At 38.0% G+C, this 18,657-nt stretch overlaps 1 protein-coding gene and 1 long non-coding RNA gene across 5 annotated transcripts in view; one reads left to right on the forward strand and one right to left on the reverse strand.

Moving 5' to 3' along the window:
* The window catches only part of LOC103477693 (uncharacterized), a 64,027-nt gene extending 57,734 nt beyond the window's left edge, over positions 1 to 6,293 (forward strand). For all 4 annotated transcript variants that reach the window (XR_001777416.2, XR_014083869.1, XR_535683.3 and 1 more), the window contains exons 3-4: positions 2,043 to 2,171; positions 5,787 to 6,293. This is a non-coding gene — a long non-coding RNA (uncharacterized LOC103477693). The remainder of the gene's footprint in view (positions 1 to 2,042; positions 2,172 to 5,786) is intronic.
* thsd7ab (thrombospondin, type I, domain containing 7Ab) overlaps positions 1 to 18,657 on the reverse strand; it is a 226,273-nt gene that overhangs the window by 8,119 nt on the left and 199,497 nt on the right. The window contains exons 23-27 of the mRNA XM_081597176.1: positions 17,839 to 18,013; positions 9,466 to 9,639; positions 5,207 to 5,305; positions 2,060 to 2,142; positions 95 to 308 (exon numbers count right to left, since the gene is read on the reverse strand). Coding sequence (XP_081453302.1) covers positions 95 to 308; positions 2,060 to 2,142; positions 5,207 to 5,305; positions 9,466 to 9,639; positions 17,839 to 18,013 — 745 coding nt within the window. The remainder of the gene's footprint in view (positions 1 to 94; positions 309 to 2,059; positions 2,143 to 5,206; positions 5,306 to 9,465; positions 9,640 to 17,838; positions 18,014 to 18,657) is intronic.

Raw genomic sequence — 18,657 nt, forward strand, 5'->3', positions numbered from 1 at the left:
ATTTTTAAAACTTAACCAAGTATAAAATCTCTGAGTTAAATTATTGTATCCAGTAATTAAAGCAAAGCGTGTGCCGTTTCTGTGCTGGGCTGACCTGGTCCGTAGGGCTGCAGGTACCAGGTCCGGCCCGTGCGTCCCGGCTGGATGGTGGTGGGCAGCGTGGGGTTAATGGCACGACTGGTCTTTACGTCCCCCTTCTTGTCACCTGCAGTGGGAATCTCCAGAACCGGGATCGGGGCGCACTGGTCCAGCTGACCCGCAGGCGACAGGACCTCTGTGAAGCCCTCCTCGCACATGCACATCCCGGCCTGCAGGGGGCAGCGTGAAGCAAGTTTAGATTCAGTGAGGATGTGGATGAAGGTGGAAGCATTTCCATCCAGGGGGGGAAAATCTGGATGGTTGTCTCACCGTTTGGCCACTTATTTAAATAAAAAGAATCTTGTTTATGTAAATATTCATTTAACACTTAGAAGAACAACAATATAATCCAACTAACACCTGAAATTAAAAGTTTACACATAAAATCCAGAGATGGGACTTTCTAGTTTAATCACAATGAAACAAGCAGAGGACTTCTGCAATCTGACCATCTCTGGTTCTAATTATGGAATATTATTTTAGTTTTTAAATCATTACAACTTAATGAGTGGATCAAATACAATAAATTATCAATAAACTGGAATGCATCAGAAAGATGGATAAAAAGTCTCCATCTGCATCAGGCCGGTTCATCTGCTGGATGTACATTGTTTTTTTCTTCAATTGCTATTGGTGGGTTGCTCAAAATCACTTCAAGGGGCACAAACGGTCTGTGCGCCGCACTTTGGACACCCCTGGCTTAAACTGAGCTCAAAGCTCAGGGGGATTTTAAAACATGTTGCTGTTGGATTAGAGAACCATCTTCATCAGGATAATGTTGCACCTAGAAGTGAAACTGCTGCTGCAGAGACACGGATCAATACGCCGTGTTTTCCAGCTTCTTCCAAGCACGAAAACTGGGACAACCAGAGGATTTTTCTTTGAAATTTTGATCAGAAGAGAAACTTGTTAATACACAAGTCGATGTGAAGAACGAGGAAAAGTAGCTGCAATAAACTCCGAGCTCAGCAGAACCCAGTGTGCACAACAGCAGCTGCTTCCATCAAACGTCTGCTGATGTTTAAGCTGAAATGTGTTTTATGTAGTGAATAAGTGGAAATCACCACTGATACCAGCACACCATATAATTTACAATTAAAATCTCATAAAAGTGATAATGCACTTTACATTTTTTTTGCAGCTGAGCCTCACTCATTCCCTTTGTTTGGATTATTGAACAGTTGACCCTGTAATAATGTGTGGATTAAATTACACACATGGAATATGTTCACTAATTAAGAGTCTTGTGAAGGCAACTGGTTGCCCTGGATTTTGTTTACAGGCATCATAGCAGAAACCAGCTAAGCCCGGTGGTAGGGAGCGCTGGGCCGGCCCACCAGCTGCTGCACCGTGGTTTGATGTTTTATTGTATATAAACCACATCTTTGTACCACTGTATTGAAAACAATCATTTAAAATGAATAAATAAACGACAGTCTGGAGGCCCGCCAGGCTGATAATATCAGATTAGTTTTTTTTTCTCTAAATAAAATCAAACGCATCCATTATTCTCTTCCGACTGGTAAAAGCATCTGTGTTGGTTAATGATACAAAACTCTCCAAAATGCATTAAAGTTTCTGGTTTTAAAGCGACTACATGGGAGTGAGAACAATATTTCTACCTTTCTCATTCTAAACTCTCATCTTTCTCCGTTTAGGTTGTAATCATTATAATCAGCTTTAATTGCTGGGTTACTTTTTTCTATTGACAAAAATATTTTACTTCCTGATTCTGACGCTGCACAACAGAGAAACGTGTTTTATCCGTTTGTGCTGCTAACATTTATTTTTCCGCTTCATTCAGATTGGATCTTATCAGAGTGTCGCAGCGAAACAAGGTGACCTGCACCTTCAGATTCAGCTGCGGTGGACTCTGACAGACATTTTCTTTATTTTGATTTCAGAATGAAAAAGGGCTTACCTCGCTGCAGAAAGACTTCGTCATGAGACAGGGAGGGTCACAGGAGCTGTTGTCCACTGGAGGATTCATCGCAGGACAACCACCTGCAGAGTCGGGAGATGAAACGGCTCTGGTGATATTTTTATACCTTCATTTGGGTCTCGGCTGCTTCCATAAAAAGTGCTTTGAAAAACATTAATTTGTTGTCAAAAAAACAGTGGGGTGGACTTCCTGGTGTTTGGAAATTGAGCCGTTTTGAAAACCTCCTGATTGTTAAGTCACAATACCTAGCAACCCAGCATGTTTGGTCAGCTGATTTTACCACTGTGTGCTCTGTACAATGGCTGCTGGAAGAGACAAGTGTTTTGTTGTCGACTTACCATCCAGAATCAACTTGGTGTATTCTTGTTGGTTATGCAGGAGGCTCTACTAATGCTTTTCAAACATGTATGGTTGTATAATTGCACATCCGTCTCTTTTGCTCAGACTGAATTGGGCAAAAAACACTTTCGCTCACTCTGTTCCCTCTTCTAGGAACTTGTTTCAAGAAACATTTAGACTGACTGAATGCATGTTTATTGCCTTTATATCTAAAAGTTCTTGACGTTGATTTAGTGACACGTTCCTGTTTCTTTTTTTAGTTGACATTTGTTGGATTTGTTGCTGCCTCTTGGCCACGACTTCCTTAAAGAAGAGTTGTGGGTTTTTCTTTATCCTGGTTAAATAAAGGTTAAATCTGTTGGCAGCCATTTTCACATGAGCGTGTAAAACTCGAGTTGGGGGCGTGGCCAGCAGCAGCACTAAAACAGGTCATTCTGAAAGGAGAAAATCTCTTTATCCAATAATGATTTTGTGTAAAAATGTAATCAACATGTTTTATCATTTCCCATGAACCCGTTAAAGGAAGCATAATAGGTCACCTTTAACGTCCTTTCATAAAACAGCCTGTAGATTCATCTGCAAATGAAGCAGAGAACATCGCAGCCCTGTTTGTTTTTTAAACAGTTTTAGGTGAGCAACAACAGGCTGATGTATTATTCATGAGATAATAGCTGCCATCACCCACCACCTACATTCCCTGTAGAAACAAACAAAGTCTCCAGTTTCTCTGATTTCTTTTTTTCTGTTGTATTTTTGACATTCCGTGTTAATTTCACCTCCTACGTGAAACTGCCACCAGTGGTTTATACTTGTTGAGCCTTAGAGCTGCTGCAGTTTCTCACCTTTGAAAGATAAATTCGGCAGCACTATCTATTATTCAAAACACTGTATGGAAATACAGCGTCTTCATCTTTTCCAGCCAGTATCTCCCCTAAAATACACCAGAGCTCTTTCCCATTTCTTGTCACTGCTCCACTTTCATTTGCTTCACTGTATTCACAATACTGTGCGATATTTATGCCTTCCATGTTCTGACAGAGAGGTTTGGAAATTGTGCAGAAATGCAACTATTTATAAGCGTTGGTGCAGAGAATATTGGCATGCACAGTCGTTCTCATTGTTTATTGTTGCCTCAAACCTTCAGCTGGAGAGCACAGCGGAAAAAACACGACACGAGGTACTAACGATGATAAAACGCCAGATCTGAAAGGCGACGTGAGGAACATCTGGTTTCTCTTGACACCTGCTGGATTTCTTCTGTTCACTTTAATCAAAACTATCACCCCACCGTTAAAAATGTTATTTACTGGAGGTCATTTATGGAGCGTCGGTACAAAACAAACTTCAGGGTTATGCAGAAAAACTAAGTTCAGTTAATTGTATCAATACATTGAAACAATATGTCTTCTTTTAGAAATTGGATTTCCTGAAGAAACAAAGAATTTAATATTTTCCTCATCTTCAAATCTATGTTCTTTCCCTACAGCCCAAATAAGAGAAAACAAAACATTTTATTTCTGTCCAAAATAAATATAGTTTTATGTTAAAATAATTAATATAAGATTTCTTATATTTTTAAAAGTTGATTTATGAATTGAAGGTATTGTAAAGGAAACTCTGAATTTTACTTGAGTTTAAGGTTAAATTAATTCTGTAATTCCAAGTTTTATTCCAACATCTACTAATATATATATATATATATATATATATATATATATATATATATATATATATATAAGCTATGTTTATCTGTGATTAGCAGAAACATTAAACCAGTTTGGTTTGGTAATCCAGGCTGTTCATGCCCTGAATGCTGTAAATATTTTGTTTCGTCATGTTTGGCTCATTAACAAAGTTTCTTCAAACCTGATGGAAAATGTTTGGCGAAGCTCTGATGCTGATCCAGCGGATCGAACCAGAGAGCGACATTTGCAGCCAACTAGCCTCAAAGCTACAATAGCACTAACACAATATCATCAACAGCGTTAAAGTGATTTTTATTTTTCATTTAGAAGCATAAATTTAACACATTTGCTTGTTACATTTTGAACTCAAGTGAGCACACTTCTGCTAATGTGCTAGCAGCAGAGCTAATGTTTTGTTTAGCTCGTTAGCTAACTTTGACAGCATTTAGCGCGCTAGCTTTCCCTAAATGATTTTTCTGGACTAATTCAGGAGTTTTGTTTATTAACTGTTAATCCTATTAGTTAGACATTTATCTTCCTGCTTTTATTTTGAAGGGGGTGTTTGCTCTCTAATTTTTTTTCCCCAATAAATTTCCTTCAAACAATATACAGAAACTAAATAAAACATAAATACAATATTAAAAAACATAATAGAACATGTAAATTATGATGTCAAAATGAAATTGATGTTTAAGGGTTGCAGTGTTTAAAAGGCAGAATCAGATTAAAATTAATATTGATCCCATTTTTTTTACAGATTCATTTTTCTGTGTGACACAAACAATTGAATGACGTTTGCATTTTGTATAATTACTAAAACAGATTACATTTCATATTTTATAATGTCAACACTCAAGGAACCAATGTTTTGCGGTACCTGTATGTTTACCTAATTGAAATAGCCAACTTTGTTTAAAAATAAAAATATATGTAAGGCATTGTTTGCTGGTGAAAGGAAATAATAATAAAAGTGCATTGATGCCACACATTTTGATAAAACTGAGTGCTGACTATAGTGATGACTTTGAATGCTATAAAATGTTTATTCTGTTGCATCCCAGGCTGAATTATTTCTAAATGTGTGAAACCTGGACTTTGTTACCGGTGACTTTGAGTCCATCCGAGCGCTGACACCAGACAGCCGGACGGCTGGAGTTCGGACGGCTGCTGCTGAACCACTTGTACTCGAAACATTCGCCTCCTGCAAACAAAATACATAAAAAGTCACCATCTTTAAAACCGCAGCGCAGTTACAGACTGGAGTGAAGACCATTAATCATATGTGTGACAGATTAATAAAGCAGCAGCTCAGTTATTTTCACATAATAAGTAGCTGTCACATATTGTCCAGTTCAAGGTTTTAATCTTCACTGAGAGCTTTTGCTTAATGACTTTCTATCAATGCTATTATAACTTTATCAATATCTCCATCTAGGCAGTAAATGACTGTATTTCCCTCTGGAGTCCAGAGTAACCAATCATCATCGCAGCCAATTTAGTGGCGTAAATGAACAGTTTAACTTTGAACAAAGGAAAGATCTGCTGTGTGCAGGCCTGGGTGCGGCATCGCTGCTCGGCTCCATCTCTGCCTTTCACAGGACGATTTGTCTAAAACCGACACAACTTCATCCTTAATGCGCTTCACTTTCCTCATTTCTACAATTTTTCTCCTTCCTCTACAGATGAAGTCGTTTTTCAGACGTGTGAAGTTATCACCAATTTACTCACTTCCCAGCACCTTTCACCAACAAGATTGAAGTTTTTCTGAGACAAGAACATTCCTCAAAACGAAGAGCGCGCAGCAGTGAAAACGTGAGTGAGGTGGCTGGAGACGAGAAAAGCTCTTAAAGGGCAGAGAAACATGAAAGATGGTGATTTTGAACGACAAACGATTTGTTACAGTTTAAAATCCCAACCTGCGGTCCTCCTGCATGGAGTCTGCAGGATTCTCCCTGTGCATGCCTCCAGGTACTCAGGCTTCCTCCAGTCTAAACATTATTGTTAGGTTAATTGTAAGGCATCATCGGGAAAAATCTGTTGTCACAATAAGAATTTAGATTTATTGTCGCCACAATATGATGTTTAAAACTCTCCAAAGCTTTCCTTATTGTCAGGATTGATGGTTTTACCGTCTTATTCATCGTTTGTTCAAAGAAAGCATCAATAAATACCAATACATTTTAAAATACTGTTTCTGTGTGCACTTATTGATGGTGCCCTAAGAAAGCTTATTACCAATTACGCTTGAATGTTTTTCAAGAGCATTATTTGTGTTCTTTACAGTCATAGTTACCTAAAAGATGTAATAAATAGTTTTTTATTGTCACATTTATCTTTATCACAATAGTCCTGCAAAATATTGATAAAACTTTGACTCCATATGAATTAATTACTGCTCTAAATGTTCTTTCAGCAAATGACCTTTTCTTGACTCTGTATACTCACAATTAATCAATTATTTAATTAGTAGATGATTATTTTAATAATCAATTAATCACAATAAATCTGATTAATCGTTAATTGTTTACTCCAAATTGTCCTTAGATATGAGCTTCTCCATGTCTGCTTCCCAATGACGATGAATAAATAATTGCTCTGTAACAGTAGGTTGTTTCTCTGCCACTATCACATTTAGCAGCGTGCACACGAGCTTGATTGACAGCCCTGAGACCCTCCTCCGGGCTCCGATTGGTTGTTTCTGACTCACTGGTGTATTTATGCAGTTTGTAGTGGGAAAATTCAGAGGAACTAGATTTCTCTTCAGATTATCTGTCCTACTGTCACGACTTAACTAGAATTTTAACAAAATGTCAAAAGCATTTTTTCTTTATAAAAGTTACAAAGTGCAGCTTCTTTAGCTTGTTGTCGCTGAACCATCTGAAGTTTTTATATTTCTTCCAGCTGTGAGGAGCTTTTTCTGCTGTGTGGACGCAGTGAAAACACTGATCTGCTATTCTTGTTATGCTGCAGAGCAAAATTGTGGAAGGAATTAATACGGTAAAAGTATCCAAATGGGACAAAGCTTTGCTTCTGCTTTTTTTTTTAAGTGAGCATCCCATCAAACCACTTTTTCCCCTCCTTTTGCCCCCCCCCACTCATCTTGGCAGGGGCTCTCCTCCCCCCTGTGGGCACTGAGTGATGCTGTGAAATCAGGTCAGGATGGCGGAGGCTGCTTTGGTGCTGTGTACAGTAGCCAAGGAGGGAAGTGTGGAGGAGTGAGATGCCAGGGTGGGGGAGTGGGTTTCGTTCTGCAGACCTAACCTATGGCAGCTGATGATTCACAGCTCATCAACACCAGGCAGCAGAGATCACAACAGTATTCCCTCAATTTGGAGATCTCATGCAAAAAGTCCCATCTGGAAACCACCAGTTAACCCACCTAGCAGAAGGAAAACAAGGTGAAAGCTTTTCCATTTGTCCCGGTCATATCTGGGGCAAAGTACCAAAAGCTGCACTCCAGGATAGCGCTGCTGCCTCCCGGCGAGGAAAAAAACCTCAGCCTGAATCCAGTCCTGAGCACAAAATGAACATGTTTTTTTCCTGTTGGCTTCTTCTGGTGTCCCAGATTCCTCCAACATGCAGGTTCAGAGAGAAAGAAGAGAGAACGGCCTGCAGGTGTGACCCTGAATCTCAGTGTCTCTTTGCGTTGCCCCTCTGATGCATCAACAAACTTCAACATGCGACTGACTTCAACTCAACTCAACAACAGAGAGGAACAGCTGAAGATGCCCAGCGACTTCAAAACTTGACTCTTTTCTTTTTACATAAGTTGTGAATCGAGCAAAACCTTTTTTCATTAGTGGCCATCGCTACCTGCATTAGGAGGCTTTAAAGGTGGCGTATTATGCTCCCTAGAACACGTTAGGATACGTCTATGGACTAAAAACATGTTCATTACATTTTTTGCATAAAATCATTCTTAGATGATGAGATTTCAGCCTGCTCAGTTCTGCCTGTTCTGGGATCCTGTCACTTTAAATCCAAATAATCTGCTGCTGGCCACGCCCCCAACTCAACGTTTGCACTCGCACGTGAAACTGGCTGCAAATTATAGAACAATACATCTTTGAAAAGCGGAGCCAACAAGAATACAGCAAATGGTTTCTAAATGGTAAGTCAGCAACAAAACACTTTTCTTTTGCAGCAGCCACTTGGGTTGCCAGGTGACGGGCGGAACTTGGCTGAGGTTGCTAGGTAACGGGCTGAGGTTGCTGGGTAACGGGCTGAGGTTGCTAATTTCTGATGTTACATTCCGATGATTTTTCAAACAGCTCACTTTTCAGACACCAGAAAACATTATTTTCTTTAAGACAGACATTTTTCTAATAGTCTGGTCCGTTTTAGAAGCAATAGAAACACAATGGAAGCACAAAAACATGAAAAATGTTACTTTTATGTGAGCTTTAAAGAAAGCTCACAACGATTAATTAGCTTCCAGTAAATTAGACAGTTTTATTAGGAAAATATAAAAGCACATGTACCTAATAATCTAAAACAGACAACAAAAGATATTAGTCCCAGTGATCCAACTGATGGATCTGGCTATGGACGTATTTTCTTTATACGGTGCCTTGTGGAAGTATCCAGACCCTTTAGGCTCCTTCATAGAGTCACATTGCGACCAAAGGTTTTAAGGTATTGCATATTTAATTATTACATACTTGTCAAGGGAAGGACAAATACATGTTTCTTTCAAAAGCCAAAAAACAGCTCAGTCAAATTGTGAAGAGATCAACCAGTTCTACCGAGAGTTATGAGCATTTTTACAGAAAAGTTACATTTCTAATAAAATTAAAATACTTTGGATTTGCTAAAGTATGTAATTTCAGACATAAACTGGAAAATTAGAAGCTGAATAAAAATGCTAAACACATCGTTCAATTATTTACTAGAAAATGTTGAGAAGCACATGTTTTCCTTACGCTAGGTAACGGGCTGAGGTTGCTGGGTAACGGGCTGAGGTTGCTGGGTAACGGGCTGAGGTTGCCCGTTACTAACCAACGTTATGCAACGTTGGTTATGCATAACCAACGTTATGTTTCTGCAGTACAGTTTTATTTTATGGTTGCATAAAATAAAACACGTCAATCTTGAAGCTGTATTGTGACAAAATAGGGAAGTACTTTCTTATGGGATGAAGTTCACAATTGCAGAGTGTAAAAAGGTAGCAAAACATTTATTTTATCCATTAATCGCACCTCTGACTCAGTTATTTCATTGCCAAAGACTGACAGGATCAGATTTGACCCTCCGGTCAAAAGGCTGCACAACTTCAGCAGATCCATGGCTACATTTAGAAAGCTACAGGTTTTTCCTGTACCTCTCAAGCCTTGTGGCCAGCGTAGAGAAAAGGAGTCGTACCTGTGCAGGGCTGCGACTCCCAAGCCTGGTCTGGGCACAGCTGCAGGTTTTCAGGCTCCTGGGCCAGGACGGCTCGGGACCGGACCTGAACGGAGCCGAAGTCCACGCCGGCTCCTTTCACACAGATGTTGACACATGAGCTCCAGTCAGACCACTCCATCAGGTAGCATTCGCCTGCACAAGCAGAGAGACAGAAAGCTGAAAACAAACACAAGAACTTACCTCGACACTTCTGACTATCAGCATGTAGGAAATTATTATGTTTGGGTTTCAGTAGGACTGGGCAATAAATTCATAATATATACAGCGACAGATCAACATCCATAGAAAATACATCTGATAAGAATGTTCAACATATTGAATATTCACTGAACTCCGATCCAGAACCGCACAGCATTCTGGGAGATGTAGGCAGATGAAAGACTAACCTCTCAACCTCTGAAGACCAGCTAAGAAAAGTTGGTGGAATCAACTCGGTCTCTTACTTTTTGGTTGCCTGGCAACTCACTCACTCTTTGGTTACCTAGCAACAACCTGCTGAGAAACTGCCACAGCAGCAGTTTAAGGTTTCACTACTGTGTCTTATAGCTGCTTAAAAACAAAAAACAAAAGCTTGGCGTAGAAAATTATGGACAAAAGAGAAACAATTCAAGTTTTGGTTTAAGGATATTAAAATTCCTTATTGGTCTCATATTTTAGAGAGCCATGCTGTCTGAGATCGTCAGTGCTGAACCTAATCTTTTATTTATTGTATTTAATACCCAGGTTTTCATCAGGCCGGTATTCATAAAGCAATAATTAAGACTAAAAAACACTTGGCTGTTATTTCTTCAGAATCAGGCGCCGCCTGATTGTTCTAAATTACTAATTTTTGTAATTAATTGCCTTTGGCATTCATTAATAGTTATTCACAGCCATTCCAAACCTTTTGTTGCAGAACAAATGTCATGTTTATCAGCCTAGTAGTAATAAATTATATATATTATATTATATATATACATTATATATATATTTTATTTTCTCACTTTGATCATTTGATGCATAAAATGGTGGGGAGTAATGACAGTGTGTTAAAGCACAGTGTGTGTGTGACCACAAAAAACTTCTGTTGTATTTGAGAACTGAAACAACAAACGGCCCAAAAATTAAAACAAATTTTTTTGTTTTAAAATGTGTGTTTACATTTCCTCCAAGGTGTTTTTATTAAAATTGTTCATCTCTTCCACATCTCTCTGAGACACATTGGTTGAAGTCAAATGTTTCTGCAGTACAGCTTTGGTGTGTGTGTGTGTGTGTGCGTTCGCCATTAAAAAACCATTTCAGTTTTGTCAAAGCAACACTTTGTTTCTCGAGTTAATAATGTGTGATTCGTTTGGCTGTTTATTGGGCTTCTTCATTCCTAGTTGTTTAAAGATGTCTGACTGGTCCATGTATTGTCAAAATGCTTTTCTGATGTCTGGATGTTTTCTGAAACGTGTTGTCCAACTTCAGACTTACTGCCATTTATGTCCAAAGTTTTGGAGAAAGTTGCTTATGTCCAACTGCAGACGTATCTTGATCTAAATGAAATTGGTGAAAAAATTCAGTCTGGTTTTAAAATGTGGCACAGCAATGAAATGAAACTGCCCTTTTAAAAGCTTTAAATTATCCGCTTTTAACATTTGATGTGGATCAGCAGTTATTTTATTTTAGATTTTAAAAACGTGATACTGGTACCTCACTGATTCAAATTTATTTTTGTAAATCACTGTAGCTGAAATTAAGAATGTGTTGGTTTTTATTCATGTTAGTTTTTGGTATTCTCTGCAAATGTTATAACTGTCTTATTTTTATTTTCTTGTTTTATCATTGATATGGCACTTTAGCAGAAGTTCAGGCTGGAAGACTCCACCCCCTTCGTTCGCCCATCGACGTCACGCTCATCTCAGCGCTGGACCTCACCCGGCGCGTTCAATCAGCAATCAGGTTCTGCATAAAAGGATCCACACCCAAGCCGTCAGCTGCTTCCCAGCTGCGTTCAACCCACCACCTCCTCTTCTCCACCCACATCCTTCGGCTCTAGGATGGCACACTTTCCCGACCACCACCACCACCAGTGTCGGGCCCCGGGGGAGAGCATCCCTAATCAGTTAACGGGATGTTCATCGAGTTCACATCAAATCTCAGCTCAAATTAGCCGGGGTCCGAGCGCCAAAGAACTGTTATTCATTCCTGTCATTGAATCTTTTAATTGTTCCCCTTTGTCCGTCTGAGTCTCTCCAGATTGAATTGATGTTACGAGTCACTTCTGTCGGCTGAGGCTGTTGTAAATGTTTTATATAAATAAACTTTGACTTGACATCTGCAGCTCATCAAACTCTGGGGGAAACAGGACATGGGTTGATGCACCAACGTGCAAAGCAACTGTATTTGTTTGTGTGAGTTTGCTTTAGTTCCCAGACTAACCCCCAGCTATGCACTGAAAAACAAAGGAGCTCCATTTTCTTTCACCCTGATTCACAATCCTCATGTAGAAATCCTTCTGAGTTTTAGATTGCAGTTTGATACTTCAGCACTCCTGCAGTTTGGCTGCGAAGGGACGGACTCGCTTGTTATCTAGGGCAGCTTCTCAGCGTTTTCCATCTCTGGGAGCAGTAATGTTTGTTTTTTTTAAACCAAAATGAGAAATTCATCAGTGGAAACACTCCTAGCGCGCAAAAAATAAAATTATTTCAAACAGAGGTGGTTTTAAATGAGCTGTGGGTTGAATAAAGGATAACCTGTTTTCCCTTCTGCATGACAAACAATGAGTTCTGACCTAAAATAGACCCACGACACTTTGAAAGTGAACTCAGCATTTGTACTTTGTCTTTTGGCAGAAGCAAAGAAGAATAATCCATCCTTCAGGGACTGCTGACACTGAAAATAACAGCTCTATAGTTAAGCAGCACTATGTGAAAACACTGTTTTTATCCGGCTGGATCATAAACTAGGGGATAAATTCCTTTCTTGTCGTTTAGAAATGTTGCAGATTTGGCCCATTTAGCAAAAAGAAACGTCTCCTTCTCTATCAGCAGCAGTTTTTGGGTGCAGTCACTGGAAATAAAGAGCGATGTTGTGATTGTGAAAAGTGAATCACTGCATGGAGTAGAAAAGCCCTGAATGAGATTTAATTAGATTCAAGGATTTTTAGGATCTGGAAGAACATGGGTAAGAAAAAGCACTGAGATATGTATGCATCTCCAGACTTTATTTTCAATATTTCTCATCAGTCAGTCTATGCATCCATCCATTCTCAACATTATACATCTACATGGTCAAATGTTGCCACCAGTTCATTCATCCAGGTCTTAAAGCCAACCAACCATTTTGCAGTCCATTAATCCAAAGATCCGACCTTCAGTCAGTCCTTCTGTCCATCCAGCCTTTCTCTGTTTCACATGGGAAATCTTACAATTGTTAAAACGTCTACCATAAATTTAAAGTATTCAAGACATGTTTGTATTCATACTTAAAAAGTTGTCTGACATGGCTGAATTTTTATGTTTTTTATATTTAATTTAACTGCAGAATTTTGACATTTTGTGAACATGAGAAACAAGTTTAATGAGATGTCAAGTTGCATTTAGCAAAAAAATTATGTGAAATTAGTTTTTACACATTTTCTTCTTAACCAATGAATAAACATATGTTTTTTTTTAATGTAGGAAGTGTTAATATTATAAGACTGCGTAAAAATGCTACGTTTCATATTATATATATATATATATATATATATATATATATATATATATATATATATATATATATTTATTCTAGATTTTTCCCCCTTACCTGCAACTAGTAACACTTTCATCTACAGGGATTTACAGTCAAACTTGCAGTTTCTCAGTATTTTCTCTGCGTACTCCAGTAGCCAGGCAACGGCATTTCATTGCTAAATTCCCTGTTATGTCTTTGTGCAATGACAGTAGAGTAATATTTTTGTACATCAATATTCTCCCTTCCTTGCAGAATATGTATGATTGTCTTACAAATCATACTTTGTGTTCTTAAATTTGGAAAATATAGGTTCAAAATAGCAAGTTTGTGCTGCACATCAATTTATTTACCAGTCATAAATCATAAAAATTGGAGCAGATGTCCTTCATAGCCTACAGGCTGAGCCGGGACCTGATCAGTGACCGAAATAAAGAATAAAAAAGGGCATCCTGTACAGGTCGATTGTGGGCCGGCGTTGCCAGGTTTGTGAGTTTGTCACCCACTGGGACAACTCATGCTGAAAATGTGTCGACACATGGCACACTGACACATTTCCTGTGCAAGGCGCACAGCTTTGCTCCTGTAGAGAAGCGCTGCTTTGAGCTTCCCTCTGTTACCTGCTATGCACATGTCAGATTAGGAAACAAAAAACAAAAAACACTGGAACATGACCAGAGTTTTAACGTCAACAGATGCTGCATTCCCAACAGTCAAATTTAGTCAAGTTTATTTGTTTAGCACATTTCAGCAACAAGGCAGTTCAAAGTGACATGCATGATAAAACAATTATGAAACAACCAGTAGACATTTTACTTTGTCAAATGCCATCACTAAAATCATAAAAAATAATCATCATCAACTATGCTGATCAACATTCCAGTTATTATTAATCACAGGCAACTCTACAGCAGCTGGATTTTTAGCATTTATTTAAAGGAACTCAGTGTTTCTGGAAGTTTGTCTTCCCGATTAATACTGGAAAACGTATCACAATATAAGTGTTTCATATCAGTCAATGTCGATAATTACTTATTAGTATTTTGTTGTAAATATCTACCATCACCTTTCCTGTTTTATCCACAGTTTTCACTCCATGCCACTGTTTTTTTTATTTTTAAGCGTTTTTGAGGTACGGTAGAAAAACCTGAAACTGCTGCTGTGCCAGTTACTCCACAGGTTGTTGCTAGGTAACCGAAGAATGAGCGTTGCTAGGTAACCGAAGAGAGAGTGAGTTGATTCCACCAACCTTTCTTAGCTGGCTGAGAGGTTGAGTACCTAAAGTCTTTCTTCTGCCTACATATCCCAGAATGCTGTGCGGTTCTGGATCAGAATTCAGTGAATAATCTTTATATATTACCTATTGATGCTGATCATGTGTTTATCGTGATAGATGTTTTTGTTGACATATTGAACCATTGGACCTTAGTGGTCTGGAAAGCTGATTCAGCAAAAACTAATCTTGAAGGTACTTTGGAACTGTTGAGTGATTTATAAAGCAACAGAAGTATTTTAAAGTCTCTTCTCTGATGCAGAGCTGCAAACACTGAAGGATCTGAGCTCCTGGTAGTTGTCTGCTCTGCCTTTCTTCTTCTACCTGCTTCCTTCAATCACCTGCAAAGTTTATTGATTTTTAAAGCACTTCTTTCACTTGAATGGAATTTCCAAAGATATGTGCAACTGTAACTATAAATGTAATAAAAAAACGAGTCCCTGTTTGACTTTAGTCTGCATATAACATAACATACTTTGCATAATATAATTCAGAAGCTTCTCTAATGCATTCTTATTTTAAATTCCTTCTGTATGGTATACTAGTTTATGTACATTTTCCCTTTTTACAGGTTTATTGTGTAGCTGTTCCTGTTGTGTTATTTTGGGTCTTAACAGGGATAAAACTAAAAAAGCGTGACACAACGGGGTTTCAAACATCAAGAGTCTGATTACTTGTTTTCTTGTACCAGAACAACCAGCAGCTGCAATGCAGTAAAAGAACTAAACAAATCTTTCCTACAAAGATTCATCTTCAGCCTAACGTCTTGCCTTTAGCTAATGTTTTAGATCCATACCTTGTATAGTTTATAAAGTGCATGTATAAGACTCCCTTTTCAAGCACCTTTTAGGACCAGCAAAAAACCAAGGAAGGAAGAGCCAGCGAGAAACAACCATTTTAGCAATCTCACAGAGCTTGTGTTTACCCTGGCATCACCAGGAGAATACAAATTAAGGTTGAAGCTTTTCGGTTTGCTTTCACTTTTCAACAGACATCATCAGCGATGTCAAATATGCCCTGGGGACACGTGGAAAGATAGTTTACCCATCAGAGGAACAAGACATGGAATTAACTGCACAAGCTCTTCTATGAAAATGTTTGTTTGTGTAAACTATTATGAGTTAAATAGGCATTTTTCTCAGTAAATATATTAGTAATATTTGCATTGACATATTTATATGAAATCTGCCATTCAATAACATTCCCACCTGCAAACTGGGAAAGTGAACATAACCTCTCTTCCTCCAAACATTGTGCAATGAAATCCAAGGCTTTACACACCTTTTCTTCAGCAGTGGAGTTTTGTGCAGTGTGCGTGTGAGTGCATTTATTATTATTGTATTAGCAACTGTATTAGCCATTTACTGTTTAGTAATCCATGGCAAAATCCATACAAAAGTAAAATTTTATTTGCTTTTACCAATCTATGCAATACTTTGGTAATGTGAAACCTTTAGGCCATCAATTAATGCTAAACCAGCTAAATTGCACATAGCAGGAGATATACTTTCTAAATAATTGCTTTACGTATTTAGAAAGTACATCTTATTTATCTGATTTTAGCTGGTTTCTTAGTTTTCTATGTCTACATGAGTTCAAAACTTATTCCAACTCATTTTATGGTCTAATTTATTTTGATGTTTTTGTATGTTCTTATATATCTTTCATGCCAGAATGGAGCCAATTAAAATTCAGGTGTCAAATATTTCTATTTTTAGATTTACATCTCAGTTGAGGGTTTTTCTCAGTGTTCAGTAACTTCCACATGAAGCTAAGAAGGAAAAAAACACATCTATTCAGAGTGGCGCCCCTGGCTTGGCAGGACACCTCAGCACGCTAATAGCGTCTGCTGCTAACAGACCTGTGAGGAATCATCAGACCGCTGCTCAAGTGAACACCTTGGTATGTTTCACACCTTTCATGGGCGGCTCACTGCAAGGTGACAGGCTGCGTTTCCACCAATTCAAACACGAGTTCAGCAAGAGGATGTGACAAAAACTGGGAATAATTGAGCCAAATATATATAGCTGTCATGATTTAAAATATTGCAAAACGAGTTGACAAGGTGGCATGATCTGCCACAGGCAAAAACATAATCAACTTTTGATTGTATTAAATGATAATTAGGCCCAAGCAGCGAAAGCGCTGCAAAGGCCTATTGTAATTGTAGTGTTTATTTAGCTTATTCTGCCTTTAGCTCAGCTTTTACTTCTAGTGTTAGTCATCATAAATAGCAATTTATCCAGTAGTTAAACAATTTTAAAAGGGAACCCATTATGCAAAATTTAAATTTTTCACATTGTTGTACTTCTATTTGGGTCTCGACTGCTTCTAAAAAAAAACAAACAAACAAACAAACAAATAAACAAAAAAAAAAAAAAACCAGCTGTTTTTGGAAACAAGTTTTTTTTAGTTTCTGGAAAATAAGTAGTTTCAAAAACCTTTGGAATGTAACATCACAAATCTACAGGCACTGCCCCGTTACCTAGCAACCCTACCAGAGCCCAGCCCGTTACCTAGCAACCCTACCAGAGCCCAGCCCGTTACCTAGCAACCCCACCAGAGCCCAGCCCGTTACCTAGCAACCCCACCAGAGCCCAGCCCGTTACCTAGCAACCAAAACTCCTCAAGTTTTGGGATTAAATTCACTAAATACATTCTGTTATTACATTCTAGGCAATAAAATGTTTCCTTCCTTATTTAAGAAAGGAGTAGGTTTGTTGTGCATTTTTATCTTTTAATGTATTTCTAATATTGTATAAAAACACTTAAGTGGTTGAATAAAAAAAACAGTAGAATGTGATTTTTTTATTTGATTAATCATCAGAATAATCGGCTGAGATGTAAAGTACTCACAAATTGTAAGCAAAGAACTACTTTAATATATTTTTACTGAAGTAAAAACGTATTTGGTAAAAAGTCGGCTTACGTACTGAGTAACTGATCAAAATATTAATAATTTAATATTTAAAAATTACATAATTAAATGGACCAAAATATAAAAGTTATGTTGGTATTTTAAAGACTGAAATTAAGATAATTTATATAATTACAAACTATCAAAATAACGCAAAACAAACATTTTTCAAAATCTATTTATATCAAAGTAAAACCTATGGAACTAACAAAGTGTAGGTGTGTGTCTGTGTCTGGTGAATTTTTGGTTAAAACATGTTTGTTTTTCATTCAGTTTTACTTCAGTAATAAAATTATGCATTAATTATATAGTAAATGCAAAAATATTCCTGACAGCATTTTTTTCCAAAAATACTACTCAAGTGAATGTAACTGAGTAAATGTAACCAGTTACTATGGATACCAATTAGTGACCTGATCCATATTTCTAAGCAGTCATTTCTTACCTGGACATGGGAGGGTACAAGCTTCTTTCAGTATGATTTTCTTGTCTCCGTTGACGGCCAGCTCCAGGCTGCTGCACAGCTCCTCGTCCACCATGCTGCTCTCGCCGTCGCCGGACCCGTCCGACACGAAGCAGGACAGGTTTCTGTAGCGAGTGCCATGTCCGCACACCACACTCTGAGAAAAGAGGAAAAACGCAGGTGGCGGCGAGTTACTACCGAGTAAAAGATTAGCACTAAAGATCTGGAGTTTGAGGGCAAACATGGTTCAGGTGGAGGTTTATTTTTGTTCCAGCAGCTTCTCAGGAAGGACTGGTGCAATAAATCAGTTAATTAAATGATGAATTAAAACAAGCTCAATAATTTCCATTTGCATGATTTATCGTTTTTCTCTTTTCTTTCTTAAAATCGGATGACTAAAGTCTAAAGTCTGGTGCTTTCAACATGTTTTGGATGATAATTTTGTTTACATAGACTTCATAATTCATTTTATTTGTTGTTTTATTCATTTAGTATATTTAAAATGTCTTGCAGTTCCAGTGTTAAATGTTCATTAAAATTTGAAGTTTATTGATCTTTTTGTGTTTTTGAATTATTATGCCAACACCACATGCTACTTGAAAATGGCCTCAATTGTTTACCACAGTAACTTCAGGGATAATTTATTGTCCAGAAAATGTTGTCATCGTGGATTTAGCTGAGCTTTACAACTATTCTACTACACAAACTGGCAACTGTTATGTAAAGTATCCATATTCACTGATCTTTAACCCTTTTTGTCTTGCAATAAAATCACAAACTAAACTGTATGTCTGACTTTGA

This window comes from Poecilia reticulata, chromosome 16 (genome assembly GCF_904066995.2).
Source record: "Poecilia reticulata chromosome 16, P_reticulata-male-v2, whole genome shotgun sequence".
NCBI classification, from domain to species: Eukaryota; Metazoa; Chordata; class Actinopteri; order Cyprinodontiformes; family Poeciliidae; genus Poecilia; species Poecilia reticulata.